At 51.2% G+C, this 15,929-nt stretch overlaps 1 protein-coding gene across 1 annotated transcript; it reads right to left on the bottom strand.

Moving 5' to 3' along the window:
- Positions 1 to 875: 875 nt before the first annotated feature.
- MIND_00119400 (Chromatin associated protein) lies at positions 876 to 2,817 on the bottom strand (the record flags this gene model as incomplete). Its single annotated transcript, XM_037358130.1, has 5 exons — positions 876 to 1,139; positions 1,186 to 1,710; positions 2,038 to 2,149; positions 2,198 to 2,299; positions 2,393 to 2,817. The coding sequence occupies 5 exons, from the start codon at positions 2,815 to 2,817 to the stop codon at positions 876 to 878; spliced, it is 1,428 nt and encodes a 475-aa protein (XP_037226040.1).
- Between the last annotated feature and the right edge of the window lie 13,112 nt (positions 2,818 to 15,929).

Raw genomic sequence — 15,929 nt, 5'->3', positions numbered from 1 at the left:
AGTGGTGGTCAGCTTCAGATGTGCTGCCTGTGTGATGTTTGTGTCCTTGAATGAGAGTTCCAGCTCCGTGATGAGATCGTCGAATGTATAGGTGGCCGCAAGCACACCATTCTTAAGGGTTCACTTTTTCCAATTGCGCACCCAGTCCAATCCAGGTGCACAACTGGATTTGGTTACAGAGTATGATGGAACTGCTCTTCATGCTGCTGCATTTCGGGGACACACAGAGACTGTGCAGCTCCTGCTTAACTCAGGTGCACAGGTGGATCTGGGTGCAGGGCGCCTGGGAACTGCTCTTCAGGCTGCTGAATATCAGGGATGCACAGAGACTGTCCAGCTCCCACTTAACTCAGATGTACAGGTGGATCAGGTTGCAGGGCCCTATGGAACTGCTCTTCAAGCTGCCGCATATTCTGGAGACACAGTGACTATACAGCTCTTGCTCACCTCAGGTGCACAGGTGGATCTAGTTGCTGGGAAGTACAGAACACCTTTGCTGGCCGCCTTATATTCTTTCAATTCCCCTTGGAGGCCCCTCAACACTACTAACATCTATCACATTATCTCCACTCTCCTCATTGCTGGTGCAAAAAGGAAATATCCAGTCATCTACAACCCAGTAACACAAAACACCATCTGGTCTCTTCTCTTGAGACCACATAAGGGAAACCATATCTTGACACCAGACACACCATTGATCTGCACTATATGTGATTTGGCCTGTGGTATGGCTTTCCCTGGCACTGCGACAACTCATCCTGATGTGTACAGTAATGATGATGATAATGATGATGATAATGTGGATTAGGGCTTGGAACTTATAGTGACCACATGTAAATGAAAAATTTATTTATACTGATGTTAGCATTATCCAGTCAAGTCAATTCCCAATCCAATACGGCATACACCAAATACCCTCCTCCTATGCATAGCTCCACACCCGCGCCAAGCTGTCCCCGCTCCCGGTGGCGAGCAGGTTCGCCGGCGGGGCTGAGGTCGATCGAGATGACCGAGTTCTTGTGCCCCTGGAGGAGCGCGTGCACCGCGCCCGCGCGGTCCCAGAACTGCACGCCGCGGTCCTTCGAGCCGGACACGATCCACTGCGCGTTGTGCGAGACGGCGACGGAGAGCACGTAGTCCTGGGTGGTCATTAGTATTTAAAGAGAAATAAAAAAGGGAATGGACCTTGTGCCCGAGGAAGTCCCGCGTGCAGACGGCGCGGCCCTCCGGCGCGACGCCTGCCTCCTTCTTCACCTTGCCCCCGCTGGAGAGGGCGGAGACGTCCCAGTATTTGAGCGTCTTGTCGAGGCTGCCGCTGATAACGCCCCGCCCGTCCGGCGTGAAAACAACACTGTACACGCTGTCCCGATGGCCCCTCAACCTCTCGAGCAACACGCCCGTATCCGCGCGTCCCATATTCTCACCACGTTGTCCAGCGACCCCGCGGCGACGTGCCGCCCGTCCGGCGACAGCGCGACGCTCGTGGACGCCCGCGTCCGGGCCCTCGCGCGCGCGCCGTCGCGCTGACGCCGGGCTCGTCGACGGCGAGGACGAGCGGCGGCCCGCCGTCCCATGTCCCACACGCGCGCGGTCCGGTCGCCCGAGCCGGACACGATCCGCCCGGCCGTCGCGCGAGAAGTCGAGCGAGTAGATCTCCTGTGTGTGCCCGGAGAATATCTGGGCGACGGTGCCCTTCGCGATGTCCCAGATCTGCGGGGCGGGGCGGGTTAGTCAAGACTCGGGTGCAAGCAAGACATAAATAAGGAAAGAAAACACGCCCGCGGGCCGCCCACGACATCGCCCGACACTGCTGCACCGAGCTCGGCCAAGCCTCCAATAACGAAGGCAAGCAAGGCGGACACGACGAATGCCGAAAGGAGGGAACGTCGCGGACAGGCCGGGCGCGGAGTCTGGAAGCGCCGGCCAGACCATCACGATTGAGTTGATGCAGAGGAAGAAGAACAATAGCGGAATGGGAAAAGGGAGGGAGAGGAAGTGCCAATGACAAGGAAAGAGATAATAGAAGAATTGACTCACCCGTATCTTCCGGTCCTCCGCCCCCGTCGCCAGAAATCGCCCGTCCGGGCTAAACCGCACGCTCCGAATGTAAAGGTCCCCAGCCGGCCCACTGACGTCGTCGACCAGCACACTGTCCACACATCAGCGCGCGGAATAATAAGGAAAGGCAGCCACGCACCTCGTCTTGCGGCCCGTCTTGACGTCAAATATCTGCGCCGAGCGGTTGCAGCCCGTCGCCAAATAGCGTCCGTCCGCGGAGAATTGGACACAACAGACAACTCTGTCCACTTATCAGCGACACATACGAAAGAAAGGAAAGGAGGAACGGAGGGAAAGGGTCCAAGAAAACAAATGTGGACAGCAAAGTACTCACGTCGCATGCGCAAACGTATGCAACAACTGCACGCTCTCCAGCCGCCTCGGCCTAATCCGCGGGTTCCACACCGCGAACCAGTCCGCGCCCTCCTTCTTCATGTCTGCGGGGAGGCTCGCGACGTCCAGCCCGTCGACCCACGCCGGGAACGGCTCGTCCTCGCGGTCCCGCTCGCGGTCGCCGCGCTCCTTGTCGGTCTCTTTCTCCCGTTCCGGCGCGGGCATCAACGCGAGCCCAGAAGTAGAAGCGGCCCCAGACCGGAGGAGCGGCATCGGCGGGAGCGGGAGGTGCGAGTGGTCGGGTAAGCGATGCGCCGATGTCGATGCTGCCGTCATCGGGCGCCCGGGGCTCTCGGCGCTGAGACCGGTAGGTGGTGGGGCGGTACGAGAGAGTGCGTGCGGGCTGTCGTGCTCTGACAGGCCCATAAGCGGGGGGAGCGAACGAATGATGACGTAGGGCATATTATGTAGCACACACCTTTGGTGAGCCTGAGTCGCTTGGCGTCGCGCTCGCCCCCGCGGTCCCTCTCCCACTGGTCCCTCTCCCTGTCGCCGTCCCGGGATCGCTCCGTGCGGTCAGCGGGGATACCCGGCTCGCCGAGCCCCGGCCCCGCGCTGCGAGACGCCTGCAGCTCCGCGCGGAGGTGCGCGATCTCCTCCTCGTAGCGCGTGCGCAACTTGCCGTGCTGCGCCTCCAGCTCGTACAGGGTTGACTACCCATGCAGTGAAACGCGGGAGATCCGGCAGTAGGTGGGGAATGTGGAAACCCAACAAACACCCAAAACAACCAGATCAAAGCGGGTGAGGTCGGGGCTCCATGCAAAGTATATGCATGCTGCAATCCATATGGAGGAAGTGATGATGGCAAAGCTGAGTGGAAACCATAGATAGATGGATGGTGGTGGTGATGTAGGTAATGTGGATGTAGATGTGAGTGTGGGTGTAGATGTGAGTGTGGGTGTAGATGTGAGTGTGGGTATAGGTGTAGGTGTGGATGTGGGTGTGGGTGTGGGTAGATAAGACCTGCTCACCATATCATAAGAGGAAGGACCTGCCCTCTCTAACCACCAACCCAATATGCAACTAAACCCCAAACCAAAACAACCTTCTCCTAATATGGTAACAGTCACAGTCACAGTCACATCGAATATATTTGTTGTTGTTGATATATTATTTGTTGTTTTTATTGTTGTGGTGGATAGCACTGAAGCCAGCATCAAGAGCATCAAACAATATGCCATATATAGCAATAATGTTCCAGATATGGGTCGCTCCATCAGGTGAGGGCGACGTTCCATATTAGGCAAGACGCGTCTGAGTCACAATCTTCCGGGGCTCAACCAACTTCTATATCATAGGTCGTCTCGGACCGACGGCGTTGACGTTTGACAGCTGACGTTGACGTTGACAGATGTTCCTCAATAGAATACCCCGCAGCCGCGATCGTGATTCGTAATCTCGCTGAGTCAGATCAAAAGCAGCGCAAGAGGTGAGGAAACCCGAGGGGAATTCACTGTCTATCTAGGTACAAAAGGCCCCCAATATATACATTTTGGCTCGTCACTCCGTCACGGTACTGCGGTCACTCCGCAGCGCCCTCGTCGCTACCACTGCCCCTCGTCGCTGGCGACGTTGCCTCGTCTCCTTGACGGCTTACACTATGCTTAGTGAGCCGCTGAGTAAGCCTTAGCAAGCCTTACTCATCCCACTAGCTTGCCTCCCGCCCTCTTGCTGCGCTTTGCTCTTCGAAGGCCACCACCCGCCGCGTCGCCCGCCCTTCATCTCCCCCAATGAAAAATCTTGAGTGTCCCCACTCAACTTCAGTATTGTTCCATATCTTCAATCTGAGAGAAATATTTTGTTGGCCATTTCTTGTCCGTCTGATATTCCAGTGTTGAAGATCCAAGTCCCAAAGTGCCTTTCAATATATACCCTTCCAAGGTTTTGCTCACCAAGACATTGTCCCATTCCTTGTGCTTTGTTAATATGTTCTTCCTGTTCCATAAGCTGTTGTCATGCTTGATTCTTTGGATCCTTCTTCACTTCCAGCCATTTCTCAATTCATCAACTATTTCATCTTCCAAGCCTATATCAGTCTTCCACAGGCTTTATAGTTTCCCCAGACTCTTCTTTCTCCTGCCACGTCGAGTCCTCTTGGGTTTCCTCCCAGAAATTTCAGGCTCCATAGTCCGTTTATGCACCTGTTCAATTGCCTCATGTTGCTTTTTGCTCAATAATGGAACAAATTTCTGGCTTGCTGCTGATTGATCATCCTTCTGCAAGCCCCTATCCCATTCATCCCGGTAAAAGTTCATTAGCCAAGCATGCTGAACACTTGTTAAGACTCCATCTCCTGGTAGTTCAAGCTGTCCTATCTTGTCTTCAATCCAGCTAATCTTCTCCTGTATTCTGCTGAACAGTTCTGCTGATTGGTCCTGTAGTGAGTTTAAGTCACTTTGGAGTTTTTCAAATGCATCACTGATGTCATCTCTGGTTGAGTACTTCAGTTCTGTGAGTAGCCCTTCAAGACCATATTTGATATTGTCTGAGTGCACCATTTGTTGCTCCACCTGGTGTTGCAGACTTTGAAGTGTAGTGCCATCATACTTCTGGACTTCCTCAATTCTATCCATGGCTTCCTTCATATCATCAACTTTAGCTCTGAGGTGAGAGTGAGAGTCCTCCAGATGTCCCAGTGTCTGATTGATGTTATCCTCCATTTGGATTGGTGTATTCTCCATTTTCATTCTTGAGACTTGGCTGGAGTTCATGTCTGCTATCACAGAATAAAGGCCATCTTCTAGGCTTCCCAATTGCCAGTGCTTATCCAAGTCTGCCTTCAAGTTCATGTCTGGCAGATTTTCCAGCTGTCCAACCAAATATTCAGTAGTCTCATCTCCCTGTGCAAAAACAGTCATCTCCTTCAACTCCTGTTGAGGCTTTCTATGTTCAAGTTGTAGTGCTGCCAGTGATGGTTGTCTTGTCCTCCAAACAACTTTAGGTAGCACATATGCAGCTGGTGGTGGTCCTGGATGATCTACCACATGGTCCACCTTTGGCAATTTTGACCCTGGTCCTAGTGATGAAAGTTTCCCTGAATTCCATTTCACTCTAGACTGATCTGTGAACTTCTGTGGATTCCTGACTTGGTCTCTTGTTACTTGCTTTATGATCTGGGGCCTGATGGTATCATGTCTTGATGGAGCTTCATCAACATCTTTTCTAGTTTCTGCCTTACCAGTGAGCTTCTCTGAATCATTATCATCTTCCTGCATGAATATGTTTCCCATTGCAGCAATCTTTTCAGCTGTCTTCACCAGTTCAGATAATGCAATATTATCTTCATGACGTCTCTGGTTTGTGGGAGGCTGTAGACCCTGCTCTTCCAGAACAAATTGTCCTATCTGCCTATCAAGTACTGCCTGATGCAATTCTTTTGCTGATCTAGTATCCAATGTGGCAAAGTAATACTTGCATGCTTCCCTATTTGTCAAGATAGATGGTTCCTGTTGCAGTTTGTTTACCAGCACCATGAACTGTCTTCCAAACCTGACTAGACGTCCTTCTTCATCAAGCCTGAGTCCTTGATGTTCTGCACATAGCTCCTCCAGTCCATGTAATGTTCCAATTTCTTGTGCTTTCAACTCTGGGTAGAGAGAATGGATCTCTGCCACAAATGCAGCATATGAATATGCAGCCCCATATGTCCTAAGTCCTCTCCAGAACAACCTTTTCCTAGTAGGCAGATAACTTGTCAGAAGCTCCTTCTTCTTCTGCTTATCCTTGATGCTGCCGAGTTCGAAAATGCTGACCATATTGTCAAGGAAATCCACCAGATCATCAATCAAATCAGTGGTAAATTTTGGGCATTGGTCCTCCCATGGCCTTGGAATCCGAAAGGGAGCTACAGCTGAAGAAGCTGGTACTGGAACTGCTGCACTAGATCCAGAGTAGAATTGTCCTTGTTTCAGACGAGGTATCTGTGAGCTTCCAGCCATAAACACAGAGATCATATTGTCCTTCATGTTGTCTTGTATATTATCTTCCATCTGATTGCCCATCAATGGAAAGTGATCTATAGGTAAGGGTTGCTGATCATGTCCAGCATTGATGACAGCAATGTTGTCACTGTGGGTAACCCTGCCAGCAGAGTCACATGGTATAAGGTGTGGTCCCAATTCTAGCTTGTCATTGTCTTCATTCTTGTGGATGAGCCCCTCGCGGTGGGCTCCAGATGAAACGCGGGAGATCCGGCAGTAGGTGGGGAATGTGGAAACCCAACAAACACCCAAAACAACCAGATCAAAGCGGGTGAGGTCGGGGCTCCATGCAAAGTATATGCATGCTGCAATCCATATGGAGGAAGTGATGATGGCAAAGCTGAGTGGAAACCATAGATAGATGGATGGTGGTGGTGATGTAGGTAATGTGGATGTAGATGTGAGTGTGGGTGTAGATGTGAGTGTGGGTGTAGATGTGAGTGTGGGTATAGGTGTAGGTGTGGATGTGGGTGTGGGTGTGGGTAGATAAGACCTGCTCACCATATCATAAGAGGAAGGACCTGCCCTCTCTAACCACCAACCCAATATGCAACTAAACCCCAAACCAAAACAACCTTCTCCTAATATGGTAACAGTCACAGTCACAGTCACATCGAATATATTTGTTGTTGTTGATATATTATTTGTTGTTTTTATTGTTGTGGTGGATAGCACTGAAGCCAGCATCAAGAGCATCAAACAATATGCCATATATAGCAATAATGTTCCAGATATGGGTCGCTCCATCAGGTGAGGGCGACGTTCCATATTAGGCAAGACGCGTCTGAGTCACAATCTTCCGGGGCTCAACCAACTTCTATATCATAGGTCGTCTCGGACCGACGGCGTTGACGTTTGACAGCTGACGTTGACGTTGACAGATGTTCCTCAATAGAATACCCCGCAGCCGCGATCGTGATTCGTAATCTCGCTGAGTCAGATCAAAAGCAGCGCAAGAGGTGAGGAAACCCGAGGGGAATTCACTGTCTATCTAGGTACAAAAGGCCCCCAATATATACATTTTGGCTCGTCACTCCGTCACGGTACTGCGGTCACTCCGCAGCGCCCTCGTCGCTACCACTGCCCCTCGTCGCTGGCGACGTTGCCTCATCTCCTTGACGGCTTACACTATGCTTAGTGAGCCGCTGAGTAAGCCTTAGCAAGCCTTACTCATCCCACTAGCTTGCCTCCCGCCCTCTTGCTGCGCTTTGCTCTTCGAAGGCCACCACCCGCCGCGTCGCCCGCCCTTCAGCAGTCAGCAAGGGAGGGAAGCGGGAAGGTCGAACTCGTTACTTACATAGTCGCGGCGTGATGCCACCGTGACGCGGACTGCCCGCCAGACCCGGAAGCGCCAGGTCATATCTTGAGTAACAGAGCGTCGTTCGAGTGCGTGCGGGCAGCGCTTGACCCACCAGCAGCGCGTCGGTGGTGGAAGCGGAAAAAGAAAAGCCATCATGGCGGGTGATTGATGTGAAGAGCGAAGATCGGCTATAGCCTATCACGGGCTTTTTTTTGCCCTCTTCTTCTCTCCCGCCATCCGTTGTCGGACACGCTGCGCGTTATCCCCCAGTGCCACGACCAATGCGCACGACGGCTTTGCCAGGCGTATACTGTTTAAGTACTAGTAGCTGCCGCGTGCGCGTGTCATGTACGCTCGCGGGGCGCCGTCCTCGCCCCAGCACTGTCATATGTCCCGCTGGAGGAAGACAAGGGTGAGCGACGCACTTGACATTCCACTCACTGATTTGCGCAAGGACTCCGACTCGCACGTCGTGAAGCACATCATCAATCCACGGGCTGTCATCGGCGCCGGAAGGGGTAGGCGTTTGTTCTCCGCTCCTTCCTTCCAGGGCAGCGATGTCCCGTTGTGCCGCCTCCGGCTTCGCGCCGAATAACGCGGCGGCGTTGAGCACGCATGCGTCGTTAGTCAACCTCCGAGCCCCTCCCGAACCGCCCGCAGCCCAAGCAGTTGTTCCCGCCGTTGGCCATCCATGGACGCCGAATAGCGTCCTAAATGCCCCGCCGCCAGTGTAATTGTGCCCGCCGTTGGCCATGGGCTGCAATGGCTGCAGTGGAAGCCCGGGGCGCCCCCGCTGCTCAAGCTGAGCGACCTCGATAGGGCGAATTTCACTATGGACGGCATCCGCGCTCGAGATGTTGGTGAGGCGCCGTTGAAGAGCGGGCGGCGGGCGTTGCCGGTGCTGGACCCTTGGGTGGACGCAGAAGAGGGCGAGGCTAGTGTGGAGGCGAGGCGAGCGAGATTCGAGTAGAGTACGCCAAGCCCCGGCGAGAAGTGTACAATGCGAGTGCGGCGTTCTACAGGATTCAGGAGCGGTGGTGCCGGTGCACAGGCTGGAAGCTACTGGTAAGCACAAGCCATGCTGAAAGATGCATTTGGCGCTAGCCAATAGCAAGCGCGCTCGGTGCCATTGAATGCCGCGGCGGACGGCTGGTACTCTGGAGGCTGACGGACATGGCCCACGACTTTCACAAGAGCCGGCCTTACCAAGCTGGGCGGATGACGAGCGGGATGCTATGCCCAAGCACAACAGGCGAGCGTGGGACAGCAACCGTCCGCCCGCCCGGCCGTCGCAGACCAACCACACCACACGGTCTTCTTCTCGTAGTTAGCGAAGTAAAAGTTGGAGGCCAGCCCCTCCGAGCCTGTCGGTCCGAGCAGCGCGACACGCGGGGCGATACTAGTAGTCGCACCTGTCGCACGGCACTCGTCATAGTCCACGCGTGTGTTCGCAAGTTTTTGCCACGGAGGCTGTTTGCGTGGAATGAAGGTGGGAGAGAAGAGAGAAGATCAAGGCTTACAACATCCAGAATCGCGGATCAGCGTCGGACACTTGTTAGACGCCCGATATTCCCAGTATCAGCCCAATCTATCATCGAGGAAGCGCCGACTCCCACGGCCACTGCATCTTACTCTTGACCACCATCATCGTCTCGCAGCTCACGATGTCTGTTGTCACTATCATGGGTATGTTCTGTGCTGGGTGGTGGACTGCGAGTAACTGCCGTAGGTGGTACTGGTGGGGTTGGAGGCTCAACTGGGGGACATGGAGGTGATGGCCATGGCCCTCAAATTAACATGAATCTAATGGGAGATAATACCCAGTGTGTATTAGTGTTTACATTGCTATATTAATCTAATATGAAATTCATAGCATACATGGTGCAGCAAATACACAGTGTAGGTGTAGCAAGTTTTATGTATCAATAATAATCTATTACAGTCCAAGAAGATATAGAGCTGATTCAATGGATCTCACCAATCAACTTCTTCCTCCGGCATCAGGCCATCTCTGAGATCCGGAAGGAGAATACTGGGGACTGGCTTTTGGAGCATCCAGAATTCTTGAAATGGAAATTAACAACAGGGAGCATACTTTGGTGTACAGGGATTCGTGAGTCTAAAAGACACATTTGGTTACAAAAACTAACTATTGTCAATAGCTGGCATGGGTAAAACAGTGCTTGCGTAATAGTTCTGAATTCTTATAACTATATACACTGAGTATTGTTTGCAGATCCAAAGTGGTAGACTATCTTACCCAGCTTCAGGAGCAGGAGAAGAATTCCAACATTGGAGTAGCTTCAGTCTATCTGAACTACAAAGAGACAGAACTACAGAATGAAAGGAATTTGCTGGCAGCTATCTGGGGACAGCTAACTATAAACAAGGATATGTCGCAGGCCAGAAACCTCCATAAATCCCACAGGAGCAAAGGCACACATCCTAGTTTGTCTGAGATCCAACAGCTTACCTCAGCACTGGTTGCTACCTTCACAACTGTCTATATTGTGGTAGATGCAATGGATGAATATCAACATGGTGAATACCATCCATTACTCACACAGTTTCTTCAGTTAGGAGGAAATGTGAATATTATGATAATGTCTAGGCCTCATCTTATTCTACCCTTGCAACTTTCTGTTGTCAGTCTGCAGTTGCAGGCAGATGAAAGAGACATGAGATCATATATCACAACACAGATTGATCATCATCAAATCCTTAAGGAGTTTCTATATGAGGATATCAATCTTAGAGAGGAGGTCATCAACAAGATGATTGTCAAGGCTAATGGCATGTAAGTCTGAACACATACTACTGTATAACAGGCTTAGATATATATGCAGGTTCTTGATGGTGCAACTACAACTCCAGCTTCTGAGTAATGCTCTGACAGTAGAAGCACTAGAGCAAGCTCTGGATGACTTGCCAGATGATCTAGGTATTGGATATGGCAGAACAATAGATTATATCAAGCTCCAATCAGAAAATCAAGCACAACTTGCGATGCTTGCTCTTGGATGGGTTTCACATGCAAAACGTCCACTGACAGTAACTGAACTGCAAACAGCACTTGCTATGACAACAAAGACTGCCAAATTACCCAATGCCAGGCAATTGATGAGAATTGGCCATATTATCAAGATATGCTGTGGGCTCATTATATATGACAAAGGATCAAATATTGTGCGTCTTGTACACTTTACTACACAGGCCTTCCTGGAGAAGATCAGATCTGCTGAGTTTCCAGATATGCATATCAGGATGACACATACCTTGTGTATCTATTTGCAATTAGTAGATAAGGCAAATGGGGACAATTATCTGTTTAATTATGCCCAAAATCTTCTGTTCCATGCAAAGGGTTCAGCAGAGGTGATTCTTCAGTCAGAGTTGGTTCAATGCATAGAACATATTCTAGTGGAGGATTACATAAATCTTTCGAGCAGCTGGTGGTCAGAACCATGGTACAAGTTAAGGGCTGCCAAATCAACACTAACTCCACTTTCTGTGACAGTAACAGGAAATCTACTCCAATTATCACAATATATTTTAAGTTGTATAATGGGTCAGGATATAGCAATTATTTTTGCAGCTCTACAGGGTTATGAAGAGGCGTGCAGACTACTATTTGCTAAAGACAGAGAAGATGCAGTAGATCTGGTTGATGACTATTATGGGACTGTGTTACATGCAGCGGCATTAGCAGACAACAAAGAAATTGTTTGGTTATGTATAGAAAGCAAGTGTCAAGTAAATAAGATTGGTGGGGTGTATGGAACCGCTCTTCAGACTGCTGCACATAGGGGAAACACAGAGACTGTGCAGCTTTTGCTCAGATCAGGTGCAGAGGTGGATCTGGTTGCAGGATGGTATGGAACTGCCTTGCTGGGTGCTGCACATCAGGGACACCTAGAGACTGTGCAACTCTTACTCAACTCAGGTGCACGGGTGGATTTGGTTGCAGGGCACTATGGAACTGCTCTTCAGGCTGCTGCACATCAGGGCCGCACAGAGACTGTGCAGCTCCTGCTTACCTCAGGTGCACAGGTGGATTTGGTTGCAGGGTACTATGGAACTGCTCTGCAGACTGCTGCATATTGGGGACATATGGAAACAATTCATCTCCTGCTCAACTCAGGTGCACAGGTGAATTTGGTTGCAGGGCACTATGGAACTGCTCTTCAGGCTGCTGCATATCAGGGACACACAGAGACTGTGCAGCTCCTGCTCAACTCAGGTGCACAGGTGAATTTGGTTGCAGGGCACTATGGAACTGCTCTTCAGGCTGCTGCACATCAGGGCCACACAGAGACTGTGCAGCTCCTGCTTACCTCAGGTGCACAGATGGATCTGGTTGCAGGGCACTATGGAACTGCTCTTCAAGCTGCTGCATTCTGGGGATACACAGAAACTGTTCAGCTCCTGCTCAACTTAGGTGCACAGGTGGATTTGATTAGTAGACAGTATGGAACTGCTCTCCAGGCTGCTGCATATAGTCGGGAAACAGAAACCATTCAGCTTCTCCTCACCTGTGGTGCACAAGTGAATTTGGTCGCTGGAACATACAGAACACCCCTGCTGGCTGCCCTACATTCCTTGGATTCTCCTTGGAGCCCTGACATCTATATCCATCCTACTATCTCTATTCTACTCAGTGCTGGTGCAAAAAAGACATATCCAGTCATTTACAACCCAGTGACACAAAACACTATCTGGTCCCTTCTTTTAAGACCACACTGGGGAAACCATATTTTGACCCCTGACAAACCTTTAATCTGCACTCTGTGTGAGTTGGCCTGTGGGATGGCTTTCTCCGACATTGCAACAAACCATCATAATGTCCATAATGATGATGATAATGGCCATAATAATGTGGATTAAACTTGATATGTAATGGAAAACTCATTTGTCACATCATGTAAATGAAAAAATTATTTATACTAGTGTTAGCATTGCCAAGTCAAACAGTGTCATTTACCCCCAATCCTATTAAGCATACACTAAACACCCCACCCCCTACGCATAGCTCCACACCCTTGTCAAACTGTTCCCGCTCCTGGTGGCCAGCAGGCACATCGGGGATTCGCGCAAAAACGGGGGCCCAAAGCAGGACTTATTTGTGGGAAGACCGGCGTCAAATGGGGTCAGCCGATTGGATTTAAATCAAGGCCGCGGATTTCCGCGCACGTGACTCAGAAATTACCTTATTTGGTAATTTCCAAGTCACGTGCACCCGAATCAGGGCCGTAACAATCAGCCCCAGTTATTTGGGCCTGTATCTGCCCCAAATAAGTCCAGCTTTGGGCCGCTTTTTCCCCCCCGAAACGCCGATGTGAGGTCCTGGCCCTCGCGCCCGCCATCCCGGCTCGTCAACAGCCACCCATTTCAGCTCATTCAATGCACAAGATATGGGCTATAGCCTAGAAGGGCAATGCATGAGATATGGGCTATTTTACAAAACAAGGCAGAAAAGCATCATATGACTAATCTTATACCATATATGGAAAGGCAAATCACCTTTTCTTCAGGCCGAAGACCCGCGATGTAATACTGTATACTTAACAGGCTATATTAAAGAAATCAAAAATAATATAGTTAGGGGTGATGTAAGATCAAGGAATCATCAAAATTACTGATCCCTTACAGAAATGGTTACACAGGTGATATATTACCTTAGGTTAACTAATATCATGACTAATAGTATATAATATGACTAGGAATAATAAAAACAAGGAGAAAAACAAGTAAGTAATGATTCTCTTATAATATTCCTGGGCTACAGCCCATATTCTGTGCATTGCCCTTCTGGGCTATAGCCCATATCTTGCGCATTGACATAGGTGCTCCAGCTGCAACAGCGAGGAGGAGCAGCGGCCCGCCGTCCATGTCCTAGACCCGCGCGGTCCGGTCCCCCGAGCCCGAGTCCAGCAGTGAAGGGCAAGGCTAGAGATAGCTAAGATCGGCGAGTGGAGAGACAGGGAAAGCAAGGAGATAGGGATAAATGGAGTAACAAAGAACTGGAAACGCACCCGTATCTTCCTGTCCTCTGCGCCCGTCACCAAGAACCGCCCGTCCGGGCTGAACCTGGGCTTATTACCCAAGTCTGTTGGCCGTCTGCAGAAATCAAGATTTCAAGAGAGGGAGGGAGAGGGAAGAAAATCAGAGCTCACCTGTGTATTGAGTGAATATATAGCTGCCTCTCTGCAAAAAATCAGCCTGATTCATGCACTCGATGCCTCGCAAATACGCATTGACGCAAGCCATTCAAGTTGATTAAAATTCCCTTTTTGGGTTTCAAGACACAAGTCCTTTTGGGGACACCTTCCGCATATGGGCTAAGGTAATTCAAGAAGCCTGATGGCCGCTGCCAGCTCTTCGCGGCCATCTTTCCTTTTCTCTTCTGCCAAGATCTGGTGTCCCGCCTCTGCTCAGCAACCACAACGACCCAGACGCAGGACGACGCAATGCCGAGCCTGCGTCCGCCCGGGCTTGCACCATCAACCTCACAACTGGGCAACAGCATAACTCTTGCATGTCGCCCCAGGCCGCGGCTCACTCCCGCCCTCTCTTGCCGCTACGCTGCCACTCGCAGCTCGACATGCTACCACGGTGCACAATCAACACGACCACAGTCCACTACTGCCGCCCACAGCCTATCAGCCGGTTCCGTGACTAGACAAGGTGCGTTGCCGCTGCTCTCACACTACCCCGCTGACATTACATTGCAGACTGGTGGCTTGAACTGACTTCTGGACCTTTTGCACGCGTCGCACAGGTCCTCTCACCCTCTCCGACCCTCTCATCTGCCTCAAGAGCATCGATTTGTATTCCGAGCCCGAGTTGCTCACTGAAGTTGATGGTCCTGTCGCCTCAACTTGAAGCCCAATGCCTGCCTCGGTGTGGCACACTGCCCTCGAGCCCACCATCCCATCCTGCTGGACTCGATCCCGTCACCCTCTGACTTGAATTTGTCAGCGACCCAAGTCCGGATCAGGGACTTGCGTCCAACAGGCGTGGGTGATGAGCCTGAACCTGACGCTCCGAATGTAGAGATCGCCGGCTGGCCTGCTCATGTTGTCCACGAGCACACTTCTCGGTGTTAACTACCTTTAGATCAGCGAGCGAGGCAAGGAGGGAAGACTGGCCATGCACCCTTGTTCTCGTACTTGTCCCTTTGGGCGTACGCAGTCGTGTGGTCCACGACGAGGCGCTCGTATTCGGCACTGACACGGCCGCGACCCCGGTGGGCGCGGGGGAGCAGCACGGCGGGGCCCGAGGACGCGACATCCAGTGATGACCTGTCATGCGCCCCGTCCCGCCCGACCCCCGACGCGGCGCCGCCGCCTTCCGACACGTGCCCCGCCATCAAACCATCAAAAAACGAAAAAGTTGCGCACGGACCAGGGAGTGCTCGAGGTACAAACGGCTTATTAATACGAGCATTTTTGAAGCAACAGCGAATATAGTTCGTTAACTCACCACCGAGTAATAAATGTTATTAACTCACTCGCGGCGAGTAATAAATGTTGCTAACTCATTGATGCTTGAAAAAAAACTGAGTATATGAAATCAATTGTCCTCTGCTATGTTTAATAGATGGTCCAATGCATCTCCAAGGCCCTCCATCTCTTCCTTATCTGTTTCATCACCCTCATCCTCCTTGTTTGCTACTTCACCATCTCCATTGGACTCTTGCTCTCTCTCTGACTCCTCTGGCAGTCCAACATTCTCTGCACGTATCTCCCACACCACATCTTCAGGAACTCGTCTTTCATCGGAAACTCCTCGGCCAGGAAGTATGGTTCCAGTAAATCCTCTGAGCTTGCTGAGTTTCTGAAGCCGGCCTAAGTGCACTGCTGAGAACCGGCCCTGCAGCATTCGGTAGAGTTGGACTTGTGCAGCTCGTGCTGGTTTGCGCTCCGCCTGCAGTCGTCGTTCGTGAAAGACGAGAAATCTCTCCTCCTCTCTGATATATGTCACCAGCCTCCAGATCTCGTTGTTCAACCGATCCCTCTCCTCCTCCGCCCGAAGTAATTTGAAGTAATGGTCCATAGCTTCACGGGCCCCTGGCTGTGCCCATGGTGCATCTCGTATGTCTTCCCGAGCCAGCCGAAGAAGATCGAAGTCGGCTAGAAAGGCGTAATCCATGACCTCTTCCTCAGACAAATGGGGCCGGCCAAGTGGGTCCGCCGCCT

Source organism: Mycena indigotica, assembly GCF_014461135.1.
Source record: "Mycena indigotica strain 171206Taipei chromosome Unknown Mind.scaff0001, whole genome shotgun sequence".
NCBI classification, from domain to species: Eukaryota; Fungi; Basidiomycota; class Agaricomycetes; order Agaricales; family Mycenaceae; genus Mycena; species Mycena indigotica.
The sequence above is the reverse complement of the archived record's forward strand: the minus strand, read 5'-3'. Positions and strand labels throughout refer to the sequence as shown.